Source organism: Delphinapterus leucas, chromosome 9 (genome assembly GCF_059928025.1).
Source record: "Delphinapterus leucas isolate spDelLeu-1000000601 "Yukka" chromosome 9, BTC_Dleu_Yukka2, whole genome shotgun sequence".
Taxonomy (NCBI): Eukaryota; Metazoa; Chordata; class Mammalia; order Artiodactyla; family Monodontidae; genus Delphinapterus; species Delphinapterus leucas.
In genome coordinates, this window is record NC_143137.1 from 33592547 (window position 1) to 33611446 (window position 18900).

Below are 18900 nucleotides of genomic sequence, written 5' to 3' on the forward strand. Positions count from 1 at the left end.
AATAAGAAAGTAAAGGTAAAGCACCCAGCTCAATGTCCACATATACTTATCAGCCATATATCTATTAACATCATTATTAGAAATGATAAAGATATTAAATGGTAAAACTATTAATTGGGGCATGACTTAAAACATAAAACCTTAGTATAAAAGAAGTCTAGTACTTTATAAAAATCCTTCCTTTGAATAAGATACTCTCACAGTTATGGTGAACTTGAGGTGGACCACCTTCTGGTCAGATGCCTCACTACAGCAAGTCCTCCTTACCTTCCCCAATAAAAGCGCTTTACTCACATTAAGTCATTTAGTAATCAGAACAGTTCTGGAAATTAAGCAGTATTATTGTGCTCAGTGAACAGGTAAGAGTGTTTACATATGGGGAGGGAAACATGTGGTCCAAAGTCATACAGCTTGTCAGTGAGGAGCCCAGCTTTGAAGCCAGGTGGGCTGATTCCAAACCCTATAATCCTAACTGCTCCTCTCACACTGCTTTGGAAACATCAGACTGCAGTTCAAGGTTGTCATTTGTGCAAGCTGAGAAATTAAATAGCCCTCACCCTCATTTTTAAATTAAGGGGATTCTTAAAGCTTATCTTTTGTCTGACAGAAATGGCTCTTCGCACCAAGAATCAAAAACCATTGTTAACAGTGATATCTATGTCACCAAACCCTTCCTTGGATTCTTTCTAAGTGTTTCTATTTAATTTCAAAAGGTACAACCAGCCCTTGTCAGAACACATATCAGTCCTCTATAACCAAGAAATGTTAGGAGCTGGGCATATGGTTTCTTCCTGCTCCCATGGTGCTTTTCCCTTGTCTGCCCCTGCCCTTGCCTCCCAGGCCCCATGAGCCTTTTCTCCCCAGTGCTGAAGCTGAGGTCCAGCTCTGAGGGGAGCCCTAATTGTCAAACTAGTTGCTCATAACTTTTTCGACTTGTTTCTCTTAAACAATGTAACTTAATAAAACTCTTTCAAATACTTAAGCAGGGCACAGCTACTAACACAGGAAGAGCTAAGTACACATGGGAAAAGCTGGTTTGACTGTTTTGATTAACTTGACTGCACAAGTCAGTCAAAAAGTAATCACCAGTGAAGCAAACCATTCTGACAGATTTTTGGCCCACGGTGACTGCTTATTTGACCGGCTTCAGCTTGAAGTGGTCAGATTGACTGGAGACAGTCTAACTGGAAAATTTAACTTTGGAGTATGTGTATACCAGAATCTACTTTAAATATCTTTATTCGAAATCTGTACATATTTTCCTAGGACCAGTGAGAGAAGTTTGAAAGTGACACATTGCAGCATTTGACTTTCTAGAGTGAGATAGATGTCTTGCCACTTGCTAGCACTGGCAATATATTTATAGGCTACAAAACAATCACATTTCACCCCATGCACATATAGAGTTCAATAAAATTGAAACTCTACCTTAACTTGGCCAAGTCCTAATGTAAGGCATTATATTCTCTTACTCTTCTGAAGGGTTGGTGATAGACTTATGACAGCAAATGACTTCTCAGATATCAGGTTACCAATTCAGTCATTAGTGACTTGGGGTAAGGCAAAGTTGACCTTGCCACTGAGAGTAGTCCTTCTAAGAAGAATTTATGAGAGAAAGAAAAACAAAACAAAACCTTTGATGAGAGGCAAAAGAATCTGGTTGACATTATTATTTGAGCTGCTTTTTCAAAGCAAGCCCCTTTATATCTATCTATCTATCTATCTATCTATCTATCTATCTATCTATATACCTATCTATCTATCCTTATGTTCCTTTAGGAAATTTACTTTGAAATGAGCTCCAGCTTTGGGCAAGACATAAACAACACTATAAGGATGGAAAGAACGATTTATTCTCACATTATAGTGTTGATTTTATGGGGAGAACATAATGAGGTTATTGTCTGCTGTAAGCACATTTTTATAAGGTCTGGTTTATGCTGGTTGAACATCCTAATACATTTATGTTGAGATTTTGAAATATCCTGTTACTGTTTGAAAGACATTCATGTGCTGCTCTTCAACACTCCTAAAATTCTAACTTTTCCCATGGAAATGTTTTGTAAATGTTCAGGACTTAGATGCTATCTCATGTACTTCTATTAAAGTTCAGTGGTAAGGCTAGATAGAACTTAAAGCCAGAGTGTTAGTAATGACTAAAATAATGATACTTTTCTTAAAATAGCTTGCTTAATAGTCATATTTTCTCTTGTGTTAGAGTCACTTGATATATAATTCTATTTTTAAAATTTTGTGATTAATAGAGAGAAAGGAAACTTACTTTAACTTTGCTTTCAAAGTTTATGCTTTCTAGTCATTTTACGATTAAGAGGCTTTAGCAGTAAAGCTCTTTGACCTGAGTAAAAGAGAGAAATAAATTAAATCTCACTGTTTGAAGAATGCTATAGAGAGTCCACTGGGGTATATATTTAAATTGTATATGTTCTCTACATTATAGAATCATTGTTAATAATGTTTCAATGATCATCTTGATGCTTCAAACCTTTTACACACCTAGGATTATTTCCTTAAGCTATGCAAATGTACGAATTTACTTCCCCGGCAGCAACTCACACAGATGCCTATTGCATTGTTCCCTCCTCAGCCCTAGGTATTATCATTTAAAAATATTTGTTAATTTGAAAGGAAAACAGCTTCATTTTAATAATCAATTCTGATGAGGAACAAAGACTCGGTAGTGAGACCAGTGAGGCTTTGAACTCAGGCTTTGCTTCACAGCTCCTCAACCTATCCTTTATCTCCACTTTCCCGTGAAAGTGCGGAGAAAGGCTACTCACCTCACAGCTTTCTGCGAGGATTGTATGAGACATGGTGGGTAGCACTCCGTGCTCTGTGCCTGACACAAAGCAAACTTTCTATACTTACCAGCAATGTATGTCATTATTATCATTATGATTATTAACACACTTTTTCACTTTCTGGAGAACACCAGCATAGAGATGAGCAGACTTCGATTGATTTTAACTCTGCGTGCTGCTTTGTTAACATGCTTAACATGAGCCTTAATTAGCTTATCAAAAAAATGGGTCAAATAAGGGATCATAATCATAAGGGATCAAATGAAAAATGAAGTTGAATAGGTAGGTGGGGGACAACCTATCCATAGGCCACGATAAGGAAACTGAACTTTATTCTAGATGAAATGGGAAGCAGCTGAAAGATTTTTAATCAGGAGAGAGGTTAATCCATTTTATGATTTAAAAAGTCCATTCTGAAGGGTGTATGAAGAATGGTTGAAGAGAGCAAAGGAGGGGGCTGGGAGATGAGTAATGAGAGATTCACAGTAAGGGATGATAGTGGCTTGTACTAGAGCTCTGGTAGTTAGAGATAGAGATGACTATATTTGAGGTCCATTTGTGAGTTAGAATGGATGGGGTGGATTATATATGAGGGGAAAGGAAAATGAAGGACAAAAGGAAGACTGCTCAGTTTCTGAGTTGAGAAATTGGATGAATAATTATGCCATTAACTGATTTGGAGAAGAATGAAGAGAAACAGGCTTTGGGGAGGATTATCACAAGTGGTTGGACATGCAAATTTTAAATTTTGCGATATTTGTGAGATATCTATTTATCTAATATACATAAACCTCGGCCTCCCAGAGAGAAACTTTGGGATTTATGTTTTGTTAGTGTGTAACTGGTATTTGTAACTGAGGGAATAGGTGATATCATCCACATACATGAAAAAGAGGTGTCTGGTGCTGAGTCCTGTGTCATCTCCAATTCACTTTTCAAGTTACTGCATTCCAGTTTCCATTTCATAGAGAGTTCTGGAAGAGAATTGCAAATTTGGGTATCATTAGCATATTGGTGGTATTTAAAGCCAGGGGAACAGATGAGACCCTCTTTGGGGAGAGTGTGGAGAGAGAGAAGTGCCTAGTGCTGAGCCCCGAGGTCTCCTCATTTACAATTTGCCATGTCCCTCCTGTCCCTGCAGGCTGACTTCTATTCTCACTATGTCCCTGAGATCATTCTCCTGAGGGTCACCAGTGACCCAGTTATTTCCCAATCTGCCAGCAATATCTCCTGCTCTTTCTATTTCCTCATCCCTGTGCTATTTGACTCTGTTAACCACCTTTTCCTTGAAATTCTATCCTACTTTGGCTTTGTTATATCATTCTGTCCTAATTTTCATTATACTTCCTTGAGATTTCTTTAGTCTTTTCTGCCCATTACATGTTGATATTCCTCAGAGTTCTTTACCTGGATTTTGTCTTTTTAATTCTAGTTCTTTGTCCTGTGTGATTTTAACTAAAACCCTGATTCAGTGATTTGTTCTAAGCTGGTCACCATATCTGTTTCTCTAAATCCACACATCTAGCTGTTTACTAGGCATCCCTGCTGGATGTTTCACAGCCACTCTGATTTCATTATGTCCAATACTGAAGTTATCATCTTTCCTTCTAATCTTTTGCCTCCACTTTTATTCTTTATTTTGATAAATGCCATCTTCTCCACCACTTCATCATATGTGAATCTTCCCCTTCATCACACATATAAACGAATCAGAAATCCTGTACATATTTTAAAATTTTTATCCTCTATATTATGGGTAATATTTAACCTATCTTTTTAATATCAAATACTTTTTGATATCAAATATTTAATATCAAATATCAAATAGAGGGCCTTAGCTTGGGCCCTCTATTCTTCTCTCCTGGAATATTACTAAAAACTCCTAATTGTTCTCTTTGTGCCCTGGTCTTTCAATAATTCAGTTTCCATATTGTTGCCTAAGGGATATTTCTGAAATAATAGTTGATCATATTACTGTCCTGCTAAAAGTCTTATATGGCACATTAGGGCTATAAGCACAAAGCTTAAGGTTGTATTTATTTCTCTTTATGAGCTGGCTTCTGCCTAGTTTTCTATTTTCATTTGTCCTCACCTACACTTTATTCAGATCATACTGAGGAAGAAAGAAGGGAAGAAAGGAAGGGAAGAAGGGGGTAAGAAAGAACATTTTGTCTTTATAACTTCTGCTATTGGAGCATTTTAATAACATTGAGAGCTTAATTAAAGACATTAGATTTGGGGAACTGAACTCTGTAGGATTTTCCTCAAATGACTTCAGCTATGATGAGGAAATCCCATAGCACCAGAATTTCCAGGCAGGGTGTTTCCTAGAAGCCATCATCAAGATTCTTAATGCTACAAGAATGAGAAACTCAGAATTTAAAAGGAGTACCTGTTAGTTTCCTATGGCTGCTGTAACAAAATTACCACAAACTTAGTGATTTAAAACAATACACATTTATTATCTTACAATTCTAGAGGATAGGCATCTGAAATCATTTAAACAGGGCTAAAATCAAAGTGTCACCAGGGTTTAGTTTGTTTCTGGAACTTCTAAGGGAAAATCTGTTTCCTTGCCTTTTCTAGCTTCTAGAGGCTGCCCACATTCTTTGGCTTAATTCTCATCACTGTGTCATCTGCTTCCATAGTCATATCTCTCTCCTTTGTCTAATTCTGACACTCCTGTCTCTCTTTTATAAGGACCCTCCCTTGAGATTACATTGGACCTATCCAGATAATCCAGGATAATTTCCCCATCTCAAGATCCTTAATTTAATCACAGCTACAAAGTTCCTTTTATAGTGTAAGGTCAGATATCCACAGGTTCTGGGGATTAAGATGTGGACATCTTTGGTGAAGGAGGCATTATTTCACCTACCACAGAATAATTGAAAATAAATGGGAAAAGTTTAAAAAGGCTAAAACAAATATGTTCAAATATATTTTTGTTTTCAATGAAAAAGTTTTGTTTTACTTAGTTTGTCTGCTCAACTTAGTGTGGAAAATAGAATCCTGTATCCTCATATATGAAGTTTCAGTAAGAATATTTTCCATATATTCCAAAGCTATAATATTAACCAGCACTTTGATTTTTCTTTATTTCTCAAAAGTAATTGACACAAAAGAAAGCTCTTACAAAAAACTTCTTTATTATTTCAACTCTTACCAACTTTTTATACGCAGTTATTCATTTCTTAAATTTATCCCCGAGAGCAGGAAGTTTAAAGATACTGAATAGAATAGTCGTGATATTTATTTAGAATAAGCCAAGCTGAAATTAATATTATTTTCTGCTCTTTCCACCTGCTGCCTTCCCATCCACCCTTGTGAAAAGGAGTGAAAGGTTTTTGGGAAAGGTAGCAGTAAAATGATATAAGGGAAATAAAATTTCTCCTGGGTAAGGAGGCTAATACTCTTCAGAATAGTGTATATTTAATACATAGATCTAGAGACTAAAGTGGAGAAAGCATCTTAAATAAAGGAAACACTTATCTAGAGTTCATATTTTCTGATGGTAGCTTTCAATTATAGCATTACCTCACTTGTATGGAAAACCCAGGTCTTGCACCATAAGGTGGTTACAATATAGATGAAGTGAAACACAAAATAATACAAAATCAAAAGTGAATCCAGCCAAACTCAACTAATAATGGGGAAGCAACCCCAAAGGTTTTTCCGCTACAGAGTAGAGTCAATTGATTCATATTTGTATACAGATATGGGACATATTTTTTTCTAATTGCAGGGCCTGGAGTTTTACTATTCTTGTGCGCTGATAATAAATAACTTGCAATTGAAAGAATACCCTCCTTGTACTCAAAAGACAAGAAGTCAAATTCACTTTTCTGCCTGTGTGATTGTAAGCGAGTCTGATAACCTGTTTGAGCTTCAGTTTCTTCGTCTATAAAATGAGGATAAAAGTCTTTACTTAAATCGTTGGAGTGTTTGATTCAACTTGTGACGGTGGCTACTATTATCTTGCATTCTGGGGCTTTGAACTAGTCCCTGAGGTCCTGTGATCAATCTTCTCAACAAATTGATGTTTCATGGCTATATACTTTCCATAACCATAAAAAAATTAAAACGGAAGTATATTTTTTTGATTCTAAAGGAACATTATTCTTCAGGGATAAGTGGAAAGTAAAACTGCAACTTTGTAACTGAAGGCCTTTCGTACATGAGGGCACAATTACTTGAGGAGTTTGATTTATGTAAATGTAGTAACAGGTGCCTTTAAAACATAGAGAACCAAAAGTAATTATATGTACTAGTTAGGTAAAACAAAGACAAGATAAATTTTACTTTTTTTTTTTCTCCAGAAAAACTAGTAATATCTACGAAAATTGAGTGATAAAATGTACTTATGAAACAAAGCCATTTTCTGCCGTTTGCCAATCAAAATGAATAATTTTAAAGTCTCATTTTCAATTAGATTATTTTAATATTTAACTACCTAAAATGCCCCAATCATATTTTTTAGAAAATGGTTACACTATAATACTGCAGTTCTAATGATGACATTTTATTATGATAAAAATGACTTCATTAATTGATGACCATATATCAACTCATAAAGTAGATAAGGGATATAAAAAGTTTTCAAGTCTAAGATAATATAAACCAATTTGAATTGTTTAGATTTTCTTTTTTTTATGATCCTTTTATTCTTACAAAATACATAAATTTGTTATAAATTTACCTGCATTAAGCGGCCTATGAATTTCTTTTATAAGGTCTGCATAAGTCGGCAATATATTGATGTTATCCCAAATCTTACCATTAAGATATACTAAAAATTAAAAATGTAATGTATTTGCAGCATAATGATACAAGAGATGACAAGTATTATATGGAAGTTTGTCCCAGATATTCCTATTTATGGCTTTGGATCTATTTTAGAACGTGTAAACATTCCATTCCATGACTTTCCAAGATATTTGAAATATGACCTTTTGAAGAAGTCAGTGTTGTTTCTCCTTTATTCTCTGCATCCTTGAAAGAACATTCACAACTTCATAATGAAAATGATATCAAAAAGTCACTATATGGAAGATGAAAAATAGTACATTTAAGCATTACATGAGAGCTTTGTTTTAAGTTGAAAGTAACTGTGAAGTATAAATCATCATTTAAACACAATTGTTGATTTCTGAAGCAAAATGTCTTTTGTTTTATAAAAGTCTTTTGTTTTATAAAAGTCTTTTGTTTTATAAAAGTCTTATTAATAAATATTAATGTTTAAGTCTTAATGCCATTAGTTAAATATTTTTTTAAAGAAGTTAAGACTTTTTACTGAATCTAGCTTAAATAATTAACTTGTATATTTCCACATTTACAGGAAACAATTTAATTGTATGAGAAGCTTCTAAAGAGAATATAAACTGTAGTATTAACTTAAATACAGCCAAAGCACTAAACATAAATATGTCTAATAATATCAAAATATAATGTTACAACTGGACAATTCTTTCTTATTAAAGGAAGAATACATCATTCATTCATTCAACTGGTTTGTTGAATTGGAAAGGACATTTCCTCATCTCGTTATTTCTCCAAGAGAGAATACACTCAATTTTAATTTAATTTTTGATACACTATAATTTCTGAAAACTAAATGCAGTTAAATATTGTACTGAAGTTTTAGAAAATAATTGTGGAGGCCCAATTGAGTATTTATTTATGATATTGTAAGATTAAATAAGATAATATATGCAAAGTATATAGCATAGTCCTTTCTATAGGCTGTTCACCCAATAAACAAGAAAAGGTACAAAATCTATTATTTAAAAACCTAGGGCTAGATGTGTTTCAAAATTATCAATACTTTAAATTTTGAAAGGTAATATGGTACATATTCCTTGATACCCTGCAGAGTCCAAGACAGCGTCCCATAATCAAACACATTAATATACCTGCAACAGTACATGTGAATATCTACTGTAAGTAGGTTAAAGAAAGACTTTAACTAACCTTACTTCATTTCAGGTTTGATTTTGCCACCAATTGGGTTTGTGTCAAACATAAAAAAAAAAAAAAGAAAACTCCTACTTTCAGAGCTTTTTGGATTTTGGAATTGCAGTTAAGAGGTAGAGGACTGATAGAATTGTAATGCAATCGGACTAGGAAAATAGGGCTGTATCTACATCAAAAGGTTGAATGCATAATTTTAGAAATAGGGCAAACTAACTTTATTAAGGAGGATTTACCTGACAATGTAACACACACAAACTTCAAATAAGCATTTTGCAAAATGTGAGAAAAAAATCAATGGAACCAAAGGGAAAAATAAAGTTTAGAATCGGAATAGATTTCCCTACGTGTAGTTAGAACATGGGAGTTAACCATCTTTGGCACTAGGTCCTCTCATCTTCTATTCTGTACATCCTCCAACGATCATCTCAGTTATCACCTCAGTGTAGATGTTATGTAAATTTTATCCAGAGTCCGTACCTTACCTCTGAATTCCATACCCATAAATGCAGCTGCCTACTTCACATACCTTCTTGGACACTTTCAAAACATCACAAACTCAACGTGTTCAAAACTGACCTTATAATTCTATGTCCCCCTCAAAAAACCTAGTCTTCTCTGTGAAAGCCATCACTATCTATTTAGTCACTTAAGCCAGAAACCTCAGGTGTCATTTCTTAATCCATTTCTAAACATCTCTTGAATCATCTACTTGTTTCCATGTGACTATGCAACCCTTATCACATGACCCTAGTTCAAGCAGCCCTTTTTTCTTTCCTAGACTCTCTCATTTTACCTCTCTAAAATTCATCCCACTGAACTGCTACTGCCCCTTTTCTTATGATAAAGAAAATAAGACATGTTTCTATACCGAAAAGATGGCATGAATTGGCCCTACTGGCCTCTCCAGCCTCATACCACACTCTGCTCTAGTCCTATCATCTCCTTTCAGTGCATTCTTTTCATCTTGTTTCTTCCCACCAGGGTCTTCACATATGCTGCTTTATCTCTCTAAATGTTTTTTTCTACTCTTCCTCTCTTTATTTCCTACTCATCCTCCAGATCCAGCCCTATCATCCCTTCTCTAGGAAAGTTGTCCTTAACTTCTGTCTAGATCATCTTTTTCTACAGGCTCATAGTCATGCGTATCTCTCCTGCCTATCACTTGTTACACTTGAAAATTTCCAGTCATTTGTGTGATTATTAGATTAAAATCTGTCTCTTCCACCTGTCCATAAGCTGCATGGGGAGAGGGACCATGTTTCACTTTATTCATCATTGTTACCCACACAACTGGCTACTACTATATATAGTAGCCAGTATGTATATATAGGCACACACATATCTATTAAGTGAATGAATCAGTGAAATTAATAGCAGAAACTGTCATTTGAATGACTCTTTCCCATTTTATCTAGGTCTTCCTGCTTGATTTTGTGACACCTTTTACTTTCACAGGGTTTATCACATTGTGTTATAATTATATTTTAATTATCTATTTCTCCTAGTAGACTGTGAACTCTTTGAAGACTGGGTTATGTCTATTTTGTTCATAATTATATCCCCAGAGCTTATCACAGTTGCATAAAACCTGATGTGTAGTGGCACTCAAAAATATTTATAGAATTAATGAATACTAAGCCTGAGAATGCATTGTCAAATATATTTTAAAGTATTATGGCTTAAGTTATCTGCATTTTTCATATTAACTTATTTTCATTATTGATGATATTGCCAGTTGACTTTAGTGTGTACATGGCTGCTGTGTAATTTTGAAGCCAGTGGGAAGTGGTCAGTGTCTGCTGTGATTCTTAGTTGATATTTATGGCTCTAAATTTCTATATACACATACACTTATAAAACAGATCAGACTAAATAAACCACAGTTATTTCTGGCATTAGTTCTAATTCTTTTAAAGATATAAAATGGTAATTTTCCTGAGATACTAACATAAACAAAGCAAATCAATGCAATTATAAATGGAGATAGATGGAGTTGTAAGGGAAGCTTAGTCTTTACAGTAATAATATAAGCGCTCATAGAGTGCAAGCATTTTTACTGCTAGAACACTATTGAATTAGGAAAACTATGCTTAATAATATTCATGCCTCTTTAAAGTCTCTTAAGTGTGGACCTCTTCTAAAGACACACCATTGGAATTATCCAAATTCAAGTGATAGGGACTGAAGGAATATGTTCCAATCACACTTTATATTATTATCCATTAAATAGCTTTGGATTATATAATGCTCAGCTGAAATATGCTGACAGTTATTCAGAAACCTAAGTAAAACTTTTGATGAACCCGGCCCTACTTTGTTCAGTAGTTATATCTCAATCAGACAAGCTCGACTGTATAATTTTAGGTTTAGTCAGGATGAGATTTATGGGTATATCATATCCAAAGACTGCTGTGAAGAAAGTAAGATTTGAAGAAACGAGTTATTAATCTTTGCTGCAGAATATTAACAAACGTCATGTGGCTTTTATGAGTAGGTATCTATGAGGTAGTAGATTCATAAGCCCCCCAAAATAGATTTCTTCTTATATACCTCTGCTACTAGGAACATAATTAATAGTTACCTATTACTCACTTGTGAAGTCCAAGCTTTTACTTCATTTATTAATTTCAACCTTAGTACAAAATTAACAAAATTAAATGAGGGTTGTCATGTTGTAGTGAATGGGATTGTCTGTCTTGCTTTTTGATGGGGCTGTGTGTATACACCTGCCTGTATGTGTGTGTGTGTGTGTTTAGCGGTAGTGCATGTGTTTTTATTTACTATCACTACATAGTAAATATGTATAGAATACATATTTTTCTTGCTGAAAATATTTCTGTTTCTGTTTTTGCAGATAGTCTAAACACACTCATTAAGTAGGTGCCCATATTTGCCTGATTGATTTGTTTGGCTAGTCAAATTAATGGTGATAAAATGTCTTGTTATTCAGATGATTGCTCGTGTGATGTTTGCCACGACTTTTTAGTTTTGAATTTCAAAAGGCCAGTACCCAGAGGGTGTTTCATCTCCTCCCAGGTTCTGTGCCCTCAGTTTAGATAAGTGATCTCCAGGTGGATGGTGACACATGGATCATAGACCTGCTTTCTGGAGAGGAATGACTTTCCCTTGGGACTGGCGTTAACAAAGAACAAACTCTCATTAAATGTTTGCTGAGTGAATGTTAAAAGAATTAGCTGAGGGCTTTTATGATTATCTTATGGTTTCTCTATAAAAAGGTAACTTTTTAAAGAGGCTATCATATATAGGCATACATATGAATTATGTTTAAAAGTATTTATATGATTTGTAGCAATATTTAAGAAGATATGATACAAGTAGACAATATTATAGACAGAGAATCACAGTGTTGGTGAACTCCTTCAAAGTTGTTTTTTGTTTTTGTTTTTTTGTACAACTACCCACCCAATTGTTTCTAAAATTTCCTCATTCAAAATACTCTGCTTGTGCGCCTGCCGATGCAGGGGACACGGGTTCGTTCCCCGGGCAGGGAAGATCCCACATGCCGCGGAGCGGCTGGGCCCGTGAGCCATGGCCGCTGAGCCTGCGCGTCCGGAGCCTGTGCTCTGTAACGGGAGAGGCCACAACAGTGAGAGGCCCGCGTACCGCAAAAAAAACCCCAAAAAACAAAAAACAACTCTCCTTGTTGTTTATCTACTGGATAGGACTGAAACCCATATGAGAACTAAATCAAAAGACTACAGTGTGGAACAATGAAACGTAAATTGGGAGAATTAATTCATGTATTTAGGAGCATAATTTGAAAACCACTGTGTGAAAGTAAGAATGCCTCCTTCTAGCCAGCACTGCTTGCCTGGCCCGCATTACTCCATAGCTCTTCTACCTACCAGGAGATTTTAAATACAAATGCATATAGGGCCACATAACATTTTGTTAGCCTTAATTTCTAATTAAATATTTGCTGATTTACAGAGTTGAAACCTCCCAAGACTGGATCTAAACTCTGGAATTAAAAAACAAGACAAACAAAAAAACCCTTCAGGTATCAGATACCCTAAATCATCTTCTGTTGTGTCAGAGAATGAGATCTGACCTTTTTCTATGGCATTGGGCTGCTGGCTCATGAATTTCCATCAATGCTCTCAACAGTCAGGATTCCTGCATCTATTCTAGTCTAAAAATAGGAGTAGGAAAAAAAACCCTACAGATACATAAATTTTTTTAACATCTTTATTGGAGTATAATTGCTTTACAATGGTGTGTTTGTTTCTGCTATATAACAAAGTGAATCAGTTATACATATATCCCCGTAACTCCTCTCTCTTGCGTCTCCCTCCCACCCTACCTATCCCACCCCTCTAGGTAGACACAAAGCACAGAGGTGATCTCCCTGTGCCGTGCAGCTGCTTCCCACTAGCTATCTATTTTACATTTGGTAGTGTATATATGTCAATGCTACTCTATCACTTCGTCCTAGCTTACCCTTCCCCCTCCCCATGTCCTCAAGTCCATTCTCTATGTCTGCGTCTTTACTCCTGTCCTGACCCCAGGTTCTTCAGAACTTTTTTTTTTTTAGATTCCATATATAGGTGTTAGCATACGGTATTTGTTTTCCTCGTTCCTCGTTACTTCACTCTGTATGAGTTTCTAGGTCCATCCACCTCACTACAAATAACTCAAATTTTTTTTCTTTTTATGGCTGAGTAATATTCCATTGTATATATGTGCCACATCTTCTTTATCCATTCATCTGTCGATGGACACTTAGGTTGCTTCCATGTCCTGGCTATTGTAAATAGAGCTGCAATGAACATTGTGGTACATGACTCTTTTTGAATTAGATACATACATTTTGTATTTGTGATTGTGATTCCCCAGTGATTATATTTTCTACAACCAGAATGCTTTTTTCTCCCTGACCAATTTCTTCCCATTAGCTTGTTGTACTTGCAGGAATTTATGTATTTCTAATTTAAAAAAAAATACTTCAATTGACCCATTAAGCACATTGCTCTGGTTCTCTTATTGATGAATCTAAGCATTTTTTAAAGCTCATCAATACATGCATTTCTAATTTTTAAAAATACTCACATCCCTTTATTAGAATATGAGAACTTAACTACATTTGAAACATATTTAAAAAAAAATTGGATGTTTTAAGCTAAGTTTCATTTTTGTAACTCCAAATAATGGAATTTTTTGAAAAAAAACAACCTAATTTCTATTGAAAGCCTAGGTTGAGATAATTGATATTGGGTTAATGGTCTAACCAGGTGATCCTCTAGGTTAGTGTATTTAAATATGGAGTCTGAAATATAAATTGATTTGGAAAACATTGCTCTGCGTGCTCTAAGTGCTGTCTAAGGTATCTAAGGGTCAAGTCAGATCACTATAAAGTTATATGTTTGGGCTTTCACTTGAGCTGATTCATATTATGCTTTGGGCCTTTGATCAAGAATAAATGTAGTGGATGTTACGGTGCGTGGCCAACATTATCCCCTTCATGACTGAACCACTCTTGCCTCCACCTGATCCTGTTTCCCTCACCTTACTGCAGCGCCGATTCTGAGAGCACCCCCCAATAAACATCCTACAGGCAAGTTTCAGATTATGTTTCCCAGCTAACTCAATTGAAGACAATAAATATTTATTTTTAAATATGGGCATATAAAGAACTTCACTGCCTATTTTGCAAGTTGGAATTTTGTTCAAGATATCATTCAAGTCTTCCATGAAAATATCTAGTTTATAAATTCTCAGATATTATTCTGAAAAATATTTGTCTTTCCTCAGAGCTGGCATGATTTAATTACTTATTAAGAAATATATATTAGGTTGAACTATACAGAAGGGACAATTCGTAGATCAAAAATTTTCAAATATCTACAATTTCACAAGGCTCCACCTAATATGTTTTTAAAATTTTCCTTTTTCCTTGGCTGTCAGGATGCTCATGGGTAAATTTTGTACTCAATTGCAATATTAATCTTCAGCCTACATTTTCTGGTATAAATACCTCTCACCACATTTATGCCTCATATTTATTTATAATGTTTTGGAAAAGAGGGAGAATATAAGTAAATAAATTCTTTTAATTTGAAATAAAACAGATCTCTGCACATAGACAAAACCTTGGACTTAAGCTGACCATCATTATTTTTAGTTTGCAATAACAGCATGCCAGAGAGATAATGCTGAGACATAATTCACAGTTAGGAGATGATGTTTTACTTATTACTCTCAATAGCAAAACTTCCCTACATCTGGGTGGTCTTAATCTCTTTGATAGTCCAAAGAACAAAATCACAATCTACAGCTGCTCTAGCCTTCTAGGTGAAGACCTTGGTATTCTGATTATGGTTTACCTGCTTCCTCTATTGGGTTCCCAAAGCTCTCTGCAGTCACCCATAGTTATTCACACACTGTACTTTAATGATTCATTCATAAAATCACTCATTGAACACATGTGAACACATATTTTTAAGTGCCTGCTGTGTGCCCCTCTCTGGGTTATGTATAGGAAGTATGGCAGTCCAGCAGCCAGCAAGATAAATGCAGCCCTTGCCCTTGGAGATCTCTTATTTTTCTTCCCTGACTAGACTACAAGCTCTTTGAAGGCAGATACTGTGGTTATCCCCCTTTTACCTTCAATGCACGACTCAGTGCACACACACTTGACACTCAAAAATATTTCTTAAATAAATGAATAAATGAACAATGGCAACATATAGTTTCATTTACTTCATCTCACCAACTACCAAGACCTTCAGTGAAACCAATCCAATAGATAGTTTTATAGTTGTGTCTTCAGATCCCAGGCAACTTAAAAGTATTTTAAAATTGACTGCACATGGTTTAACTGATGTTTTACAGTTAGTTGTCTCATTGTTCTGATATCAGTCCATGCTTGGAAAAGACGGAGGTTTACTGGGGAGTAATTTCATTGCATTCCATTTAATCTTCCCTGGCTCCACTGATCTTTCAGATTCTCATGCTTAGTTTATAGATGTTGTATACAGATGTTGTATATAGATGTAGGATCCAAGAGAGTCTTCACTTTTGCCTGCTAAACCCTTGTAATTCCCTATAAATAACCAATAATTTAGGCAGAATTAGAATTTCATATTTTTTATTGTGTCTCTGTATAGAGTGATCTAATGAGATGGTAGTTTTGCTTTGAGAAAGGAAAAGTATTCATGTGAATTCCTTTTCATGACTAATATTTGTGACTGTCTCCCAACTTCTTTTCTTCTTTCATTTTGATCTTTTACATTTGAGTTTTCCTTCTTTCTGTCCCCTATCCCAGGACCATCTCCTTCCAACACCTGATTTATAACCATTTTCTCTTTCAATTAGTTTTTTAAAACCACTGCTTCTTGTGGCATTCTAAATTCATTGTATACATTACTGAGCTTTTGCTTTGTATTCCAGTCATTTCAATCAGGAGCCAATATCATGTAGTGTTTAGGAAGCCAGGCCCTGCATTCCAGTTCCATCTCTTACTAGCAGAGTGATAACAGCCACACCATTTAACCTCTCTAAGTCTCAGTGGCTTCAATTATATGGTGCAATGGGGGTGCTATTGATACCTATCTCCTAAGGTTGTAACAAGGATTAAATGAAACAATGTGTGTAAAATGCTTGGCACAGTGCCTGATACTTGCTGCATATTATTATTTTTATCATCATCATCATTTTTGCTGTAGTTGATATTAATATTGCCCAAGTATATTGTAAATTCCTAGAGCCCTAGGATCACATTTATGACTTCCCTTGGACTCCTGATGTAACACAAAACACAATAAGTACTATAATGATGCTTCTGGCATCCATAGATGAAAAGTGAAAAATGAATTAGTTAATGAATGTTGTAAATTCTGATTCAACATACTTTTCTTAAAATAATATACAATGTTCTTTAGCATTCAGTTACATTGTGTGAAAGTCATTCAGATTTGTGAATCTGAAAATGCTGTTTATAGTGTATATTTTGTAAATGTATATGGATTAAGGATTAATTTAAAACTGTAGGATAATCTAAATAGCTACTCCCCAAAAATTACCACAGGCATTTTAATGAAATGTTGTTTTACAACTTTAAAGCTCACAGCAATATAATTAGTAATATGTGTAATCTTTATTACCAATCTTAATCTTTTTTATATGACTGAAAAATTATTTTATGGTAGTACAATTAAAATAATGCTAAAAATGTCAGCATAACAGAATTAAACTAAAGTAACTACTACAATATTGTACCCCAAACCAGCTAATTTAAATGCAAAATACTTTGTAAAGGCTATTTATCTGAGCTAATGCATGTTAAGGGATTTAAGGAGTAGTTTGTGTAGCTGAAATAAAAGGAAAAATAAGCACTGTACAGCAATCTTTACTATTGTTTAACACGAGGGAAATATTAAATAGGTTTATATATAGGCCACTTGAGGAAAATGTATTAGAAGTCACATCTCAGCATAGTAAATATAAAGGGAACTGGCAGGCAATACTATTTTCAGAGGTTTTTAAAGGGAAAGCTTGAAATACTTAAAATTGTCCTTATACAAATAATGGTATATCATTAACTATGATAGCTACACTGAAGATGCCCAGAATTTTATGTCTATGTTTTGAAAAAGGGATTTCAATATACTGGATAGTTGCTTAGTTGGCACATGACACTGCTTAGATTTTTCTCTGAATGCTTCTTTCTGTCAATTCATAATGATTCTACCAAAGTATTGTTATTATAAAGTGAGAATATGGAAGAGTTTAAAATTAATATTTTTAAAAAATTAAAATAAACTCAGTATAGAAACACTGGAAAATACAGAAAACTGAAAAAAATCACCTAGATTTTCACCACCCATAAAGTATCAGACAATATTTATATATTTCTAGTCTCTGCTCCCTCATGGATAATTTTTTAAAATCTTTAATTAAAAATAGAGATTATAGCCAATGGAATATTTATATGTAATATAAAGGAATACAAGAGATATATGTTATATAAAAATCACTAATAATAGTAGATCAGCTGTGTTTTCCTTTTATTATTTTAGTCATTCTTTTTCAGACCCTCAAAAAGTTTTGCTGCTTTTATATTTATTGCAAGTTGGTTTCAGTTGCATATTATTTTAAGAGCTATTCTTAAACACTTGGTTAGCATTTAAAATATTTTAGTAAAGTTTAAATGACTTCTCAAAAACTATAGTCCATTAATATCTTATGTAAATTATGACAGAAGCATAGACAATAAATTAGAAACAAACTAGATATTATAGTGTTTATTGTCATAATCCAATTGTTGAAAGTGGAACTCATTTACCAGATGATGCTACACATTGCATTTGTTTGGTTTTTATTTGGTAGGTCCCAGCACACCTGGAAAGTTCTGCTAGGACTCAGCTACAGAAAGTTCAGAGACAGCAAGTAAAACCTTTCATGACCCTTGACCACCAGATCGTCCACCAGACTCTTAAACGGTCACACCCTCCAACGCCAAGCAGTGCACTTCTGGTACAGCATGGACACCAGTCTCCCGAGAGTAACACTGGACCCACTGGAAATCCACTCACCAAGCTGCTAACTCTTGGGAAAGAAGATGACAATGTGGAATGGCATGTATGTCTAATGGCTGCTTATGAAAATATATCATCAGTTTCTTGGGAAAAAAAATACCTCAAGAAATTGAAGTCAAATTTTTATAGTAAACATTCCATATGCAAATTTATTTAACAAAAGGATGTCTTAATTTATTAATTTGTAATAATTAGTTATGCCCATAAGAATTGTTATGCATAAAATATAACAATTCATTTTTTAACACTCATTTCAGTTTTGTATCAATGTGAGTCAAAGCAGGTTCTAATAGTAATATGTTAAGAAGATTTAGCTTTAATTGTAATGGTTTTCTGATAACTTTAGTTAAAACATTTATCAACAGTTACATTATCTGAAGTACCCATTAAGATAAAACAAGCAAAAGAATAAATAACAGTAAACATATGCTCTAGAAATGTTTATCAGAATGAGACTAATAATCTTCTTGCACTTAATATTTTGTAGAATTATGTCGGAATTTATTACTATTGATTATCTATCCATTCATTTCTATTTTCAACAAATACTT

At 34.4% G+C, this 18900-nt stretch overlaps 1 protein-coding gene across 2 annotated transcripts in view; it reads left to right on the plus strand.

The window, feature by feature from the left end:
• The window catches only part of TFEC (transcription factor EC), an 82759-nt gene that overhangs the window by 7793 nt on the left and 56066 nt on the right, over positions 1 to 18900 (plus strand). For both annotated transcript variants that reach the window (XM_022582818.2, XM_089917485.1), the window contains one exon: positions 18141 to 18392. In XM_022582818.2, the coding sequence (XP_022438526.1) occupies positions 18213 to 18392 (180 nt within the window). In that variant the 5' untranslated portion in view covers positions 18141 to 18212. Of the gene's footprint in view, positions 1 to 18140; positions 18393 to 18900 lie in introns of those variants that run through there.